The 7330-nt window shown below is 44.4% G+C and overlaps 1 protein-coding gene across 1 annotated transcript; it reads left to right on the top strand.

Annotated features, from left to right (window-relative positions):
• Nucleotides 1–617: 617 nt before the first annotated feature.
• LOC116983561 (cadherin-related family member 3-like) lies at nt 618–6116 on the top strand. Its single transcript, XM_033037347.1, has 4 exons — nt 618–699; nt 1217–1419; nt 3173–3338; nt 6070–6116. Exons 1-4 carry the CDS (start codon nt 618–620, stop codon nt 6114–6116), a joined length of 498 nt encoding a protein of 165 aa, XP_032893238.1.
• The last annotated feature ends 1214 nt before the right edge of the window (nt 6117–7330 follow it).

The following is a 7330-nucleotide window of genomic DNA, read 5'->3' as shown; positions in this document are numbered from 1 at the left end:
CTTCGAGCCTGCACCGCCATTCAATATGATCATGGCTGATCATCCAACTCAGTCTCCTGTACCTGCCTTCTCTCCATACCCCCTGATCCCTTTAGCCACAAGGGCCACATCTAACTCCCTCTTAAATATAGCCAATGAACTGGCCTCAACTACCTTCTGTGGCAGAGAATTCCAGAGATTCACCACTCTCTGTGCGAAAAATGTTTTCCTCATCTCGGTCCTAAAAGATTTCCCCCTTATCCTTAAACTGTGACCCCTTGTTCTGGACTTCCCCAACATCGGGAACAATCTTCCTGCATCTAGCCTGTCCAACCCCTTAAGAATTTTGTAAGTTTCTATAAGAATCCCCCTCAATCTTCTAAATTCTAGCGAGTACAAGCCGAGTCTATCCAGTCTTTCTTCATATGAAAGTCCTGACATCCCAGGAATCAGTCTGGTGAGCCTGCTCTGTACTCCCTCTATGGCAAGAATGTCTTTCCTCAGATTCCTCAGAAAAGGATGGAGGGTTATGGTCTGAGTGCAGGTAGATGGGACTAGGTGAGAGTAAGTGTTCGGCACGGACTAGAAGGGCCGAGATGGCCTGTTTCCGTACTGTAATTGTTATATGGTTATAGTTTATGCGGCACGGTGGCGCAGCGTTAGCGTTGCTGCGTTATAGCGCCAGAGATCCGGGTTCGATCCTGACTGCGGGCGCCGCCTGTATGGAATGTTTACCTTCTCCCCATGACCTGCGTGGGTTTTCTCTGGGTGCTTCGGTTTCTTCCCACACTCCAAAATTGTACAGGTTTGTCGGTTAATTGGCTTGGTATAATTGTAAATTATCCCTAGTGTGTGTAGAACGGTGTTAGTGTGCGGGATTCGCTGGTCGGCGTGAACTCGGTGGGCGAAGGGCCCGTTTCTGCGCTGTATCTCTAAACTAAACTGAAAACTAAACAAAGATATTTAGTTCAGTTTAGTTTGAAGATACGGTGCAAACCTGCAACCCTGTACGTCTTTGGAGTGTGGCAAGGAAACCGAAGATCTCTGTGAAAATCCACGCGGGTCACGGGGAGAACGTACAAACTCCGTATCCGTACAAAGTCCGGATCGAACCCGGGACTCTGGCGCTGTAAGGCAGCAGCTCTACCGCTGCGCCACCCTGCCGCCTGTCTATATACTTGTCCATATACTGTAGCTGCTTTGAATCTTGACTTGTACCTCTCTTTCATTCATCCAGGTACACTGGGCGCACCAACTATCTCAGGTGTGAACCCACTCAACCTTGAGATCAGGGAGGATACGGCCGTGCATCACCTGCTCACCACCATCACCACTGCGGTGTCACCAGGGGATCACTTAGTCGGTGGCCCAATCATCATTAACGCTGATCCAGCGGAATATCCATTTGAAATCATTCCAAATGCAACAAATATGTGGGATGTAAGTTTTAGAGAAAGTCTTCTGTAAACTTGCTTGTATACCAAATGTTTTTGTTTAGTTTGGAGATACAGCGCGGGAACAGGCCCATCGAGTCCGCACCGACCAGCGATCCCCCGCACACTAACACTACCCTACTGCACACTCTAAAGACAATTAGATTAGATTAGATTAGATTATTTAATGACCACACAGTCAAGCTGGTGGAATTCAGGTTCAGTACAGGATGTTACAAGGTAGGCTGATTCCCGTCAAACATAACATAAAACACAACATCATACAATATACAGTACATGCATGGGGAGGATATGTGCTATTATCATAGTGTGTTCAGAATTCGGATTGCGTGTGGGTAAGAACTGTTTTTAAATCGAGATGTCTTGGCGGGCAGTGAGCTGTAGCGCCTTCCTGATGGCAGCAGGTGGAAGATGTGGTGAGCTGGGTGGGAGGGATCAGAGATGATTTTCTTCACCCTTGACATGGACCGTTTGTGATGGAGTGATTCTATTGGTGGAAGGGGAGTGCTGATGATTTTGGATGCTTTATTAACTATGCGTTGTAATTTATTACGGGAGCGAGTGTCTAAACTGCTGAACCAGACTGTAATTGATGAAGTGAGCATGCTTTGGATGATGGCTGTGTAGAATCGGATTAGGAGGTGTTTCCTTACTCTAAACTTGTTGAGCTGGCGGAGGAAGAAGAGTCTTTGGTTGGCTTTTTTGTAGATGTGATTTGAATTGATTTTCCATTTGAGGTTATTGCTTATGTGAGTGCCAATAAATTTGAATGAGTCAGTGGTGGATATGGGTTCGCCTGAGATGTGTAGGGGGGTCTTGGGTTGTGCCTTACGTCTGAGATCAATGATGAGTTCGTGTGTTTTGATGTGTTGAGTAAGAGGTTATTATCTGTGCACCAAGTGACTGCTTTGTGTGTTTGAGTGCGGTATTCTGTTTCATATCAAGCCAATTAACCTACAAACCTGTACGTCTTTGGAGTGTTGGAGGAAACCAGAGCACCTGGAGAAAACCCACGTGGTCACGGGGAGAACGTACAAACTCCGTACGGACAAGTAGCCGTAGTGGGGATCGAACCGCGGGTCACTGGTGCTGTGAGGGAACAACTCTACCGCTGCCCCACCGTGCCGCCCTTAAACAATGCCAGAACCTCTCCACAGATCTGTACAATTTCATGCTTTAAGTAACAAGAATGTACTGCTAATGTAGATGTAGATGGGACCAGTTTAGCCGGGACATTGTTGGTCAGTGTGTGCAAGCTGGGCTGAAGGGCCTGTTTCCACGCTGTATCACTCTATGACTAATGTCTGAAGGAGGGCCCCAACTCGAAACATCAACTGCCCATGTTTTCCAAGGATGTTATTACTCCAGCACTTTGCCCCTTTTTTTTGTTAGAATGCCTTAACCTGTTTGTGTTGCCTTTCAGTAACTTAGCAATAAATTTATATTTGTTCAAAATATTTCCAAATTGTAGAAAGGTGGAACTGCAGATGCTGGTTTAGAAAGAAAGACACAACGTGCTGGAGTAACCCAGAGGGTCAGTCAGTATAGGTGACGCTTTGGTTCTGAAGACCCAAAACGTCACCTATCCATGTTCTCCAGAGTTGTTGCCTGACCCGGCTGAGCTACTCCAGCACTGTGTGACTTACATTCACAAATGTTACCTGAAGAAAGTAGGTTTCTGAAGGCAGTTTTCATTTACTTACTTCTATTGATTACGATGCTTTTAATCTTTGTAACAGCTGGTGACAACAAACAATCCAAAACTAGACTTTGAAAGTACAAGTCGATTCACTCTTCAGCTGCTGGTGAGGGACCAGAAGGGTAGCTCAGCCTCTCAGACCATCATAGTGAAGGTTCTCGATGTAAACGAGCCGCCCGTATTTCTGGGAACGTTGGCCACTCAAGGTACGTTGGTATTTCAAGCAGGTCTCGCATTGTACACCTCACGCTGCCTCGGCAAGACCAGCAACAGAATCAAAGGACCGGTCTCACCCCCGGTCACTCCCTCTTCTCCCCTCTCCCCTCGGGCAAAAGGTACAGAAGTGTGAAAACGCACACCTCCAGTTTCTTCCCAGCTGTTATCAGGCAACTGAACCGTCCTCTCACCAACTAGAGAGTGGTCTTGACATCCCAACTAACTCATTGGAGACTCTTGGACTATCTTTAATCTGACTTTACTGGACTTTATCTTTCATTCAACGTTATTCCCTTTGTCATGTATCTGTACACTGTAGACGGCTCAATTGTAATCATGTATTGTCTTTCCACTGACTGGTTAGCACATGACAAATGCTTTTCACTGTACCTCGGTACACGTGACAAGAAACTAAACAAAAGTAATTCAACTCCACTAATCCTATATTCACCAACAGATATCAACTCCAAATCTCCCAATAAATAAGAGCTAAACTATGTAACGATCCACTAACCTTGCCTCACTGTGGACAGCTTGACTGTAATCATGTCTAGTCTTTCTGCTGACTGGAATTAACCTGCAAACCTGTATGTCTTTGGAGTGTGGGAGGAAACCGGAGATCCCGGAGATAATCCATGCGGTCACGGTGAGAATGTGCAAACTCCATACAGACAGCGCCCGCTGTCAGGATCGAACCCGGGTCTCTGGCACTGTGAGGCAGCAACTCTACCGCTGCGCCACCGTGGCATTTGGTTGTGCTATTAATTGAAAAAAATAATAATTCTGCCTTTCAAAGCTACAAGCAATAACCAGACATTCGTGAAAAATATTTATCAGATAGGCATGAAGATGCAAAAATGCTTCTTGAACAGATTATTAGCCGGTTATTTAGTGCGAGCCATGTTTAGCACAGGAGCGAGTGATTACTGCAAGAGATATCTGTGGCGTTTCCTAGCAACACTTTACAGAATGCTTCAGATTACGACTCGGAGCATTCATTTGTCCATTAGCTTCACCAGAGAATGAGACTGGCTTGAAAATACCAACACTGCTTCCTCGTGAACCAGCTAAATGAATGCTATGTAACTCTAGTTGAAATCAAAAATATCTCCTGGGGATCAAAATAATGGAAGGGTTATCATTATGATAGATGGTGCACGATCGCAGCCCAGATCAGCCCATCCATGTCAATCCCTCCCGCACAAACGTCAAATTCTGTTACTAGAGGCATGAAACAGTGTTACATGCATGGGCTGACACCCTACATGGTACAAGAACCAGATTCAAGCAGATGAAACATTTGCCTATTAATAGTCATAGAGTGATACAGTGTGGAAACAGGCTCCTCAGCCCAACTTGCCCACACCGACCAACATGTCCCAGCTGCACTAGTCCCATCTGCCCGCGTTTGGCCCGTATCCCTCTAAACCTGTCCTATCCATGTACCGGTACAAATGTCCAAATATACTATATACTAAATATAAATAAACTTAAATACTTTTATACTTAATAACTGAACTTGTTTTTTCATCATATACTTATAAATAATGATTTCTGAAGTATATTTGGGCATTTGGACAGATATATTTTATATTATAAAATCAGGAATAATGATAAATAATTTACTTATAAATAAATTACAATATGATGGAAAAAAGTAAGTCCAGTTATTAACCTTATTCAATTGACATAAAACACATTTAAAATTAATAATTGAAAGGATATGGGTCATTAACTATAATATGATAGTCCCTGTCTCAACTACCTCCTCCGGCAGCTCGTTCCATACACCCACCACCCTTTGTGCAAAAGAATATGTGTAAATTTGTGTAAAAGTCTCCCCATTTTCCAGGTTTGATTATAATTTTTAACCGATCGTTAAAGTGCATTGTTCTTTCGGGCTACTATAATATCACACAAATCATAAACATTTCATTGTAAAGAACTTGGATTTCGAATTTTAGAGCTTAACAATATTTTTTTAAACATTGTGTCTCTACCATTTTCTCTGGCAGTATTTTGCAAATACCTACCAGCCTCTGTGTGAAAATACCTGCCTATCAGACTGCTGCACCCCGGCCACTCCCTCTTCCCCACTCTCCCATCGGGCAAAAGGTACGGAAGTGTGAAAACGCACACCTCCAGATTCAGGGCCAGTTTCTTCCCAGCTGTTATCAGGCAACTGAATCATCCTACCACAACCAGAGAGCAGTGCTGAACTACTATCTACCTCTTTGGTGACCTTGAGATTATCCTTGATTGGATTTTGCTGGGTTTAGAAACATACAAACATAGAAAATAGGTGCAGGAGGAGGCCATTTGGCCCTTCAATCCACTTGCACTAAACATTAGTCCCTTATCATGTATCCAGACAATGTAAACGGCTCGATTGTAATCATGTATTGTCTTTCCACTGACTGGTTAGCACGCAACAAAAGCTTTTCACTGTGCCTCGGCACACGTGACAATAAACTAAACTGAAACTGAAACTTTAATTATTCGCCCTCTAGATCCGAGAATAAAGTTTAAAATTTTGTTATTAAACACTGCGATTCTGAATTTTGAAACCTAATCAATTTTGCAGTTGCTGAAATTTATGTTTCGGAAGATACACCTGTCAACACGATAATATACAAAGTTTCGGCAAAAGATCCAGACCAAAATGATGCTTTGCAGGTATGTCTGTGGTTTATTTATTTAAAAGGGTTCTTATTGTTGAAGAATACTTGCAGTCAGTGATGAAACACCATTTCATCGACCACAAGTGACGAAGGGTCCCGCCCCGAGACCTCACCTCTCCATCTGCTCCAGAGATGCTGCCTGACCCACTGAGTTATCCCAGCACTTCACAGGTTCATAAGTTGCTGAAGCAGAATTATTCAATTTGGCCCATCAAGTCTACTCCGCCATTCAATCATGGCTGATCTACCTCTCCCTCTCAACCCCATTCTCCTGCCTTCTCCCCATAACCTCTGACATCAGACGCTCATCATATCTTGGTGCCCTTTTGTGTGAAGCAGCACCTGCAGCTCCTTGCATCAACATTACATCGATCATTGCCTTGTTGTGCATGGGCAACATGCTTCTATAGTAACTGCAGGGAACAAGTTCTCACCGCACTGATGTGCCATTTCCATGTTGTCTCTAAACTCCTGGGGTGTGTTGGAGTGAGCTTGTTAATTTAGAGCCATGTTATTAACACGCTATAAACACGCATCCACTCATGCAACTGGATAGACTTGGCTTATACTCGCTAGAATTTAGGAGATTGAGAGGGGATCTTATAGAAACGTACAAAATTCTTATGGGGTTGGACAGGCTAGATGCAGGAAGATTGTTCCCGATGTTGGGGATGTCCAGGACAAGGGGTCACAGCTTAAGGATAAGGGGGAAATCCTTTAGGACCGAGATGAGAAGAAACATTTTCACACAGAGAGTGGTGAATCTCTGGAACTCTCTGCCACAGAGGGTAGTTGAGGCCAGTTCATTGGCTACATTTAAGAGGGAGTTAGATGTGGCCCTTGTGGCTAAAGGGATCAGGGGGTATGGAGAGAAGGCAGGTACGGGATACTGAGTTGGATGATCAGCCATGATCATATTGAATGGCGGTGCAGGCTCGAAGGGCCGAATGGCCTACTCCTGCACCTATTTTCTATGTATCTATGTATCTATGCAACCCCACGTCTTTCGGGCCACGGAGGAGGAATTTCCCGCCAGCCGACAGTCTTGGTGCTAAACCCCCCCAAAAAAGATGCAAAGTGCTGGAGTAACTCAACGGATCAGACAACATCTCTGGAGAACATGGATAGGCGATGTTTCAGGTCTGGACCCTTCTTCAGACTGATTGGATTCATGGAACTTTATTTGTCCCACATACAACTGCACTGTAAGAGTTTTTCTGCTTTTGCAACACGTGCGGGCACCGCCATTTCTTTGCACCGTTCTTCAAAGTCCAATGTCCGGTCGACCCATGTGCTCGATG

This window comes from Amblyraja radiata, chromosome 18 (genome assembly GCF_010909765.2).
Source record: "Amblyraja radiata isolate CabotCenter1 chromosome 18, sAmbRad1.1.pri, whole genome shotgun sequence".
In the NCBI taxonomy this organism is placed as follows: Eukaryota; Metazoa; Chordata; class Chondrichthyes; order Rajiformes; family Rajidae; genus Amblyraja; species Amblyraja radiata.
Note: the sequence above shows the minus strand (reverse complement) of the source record. Positions and strands in the feature narration are given on the sequence as shown.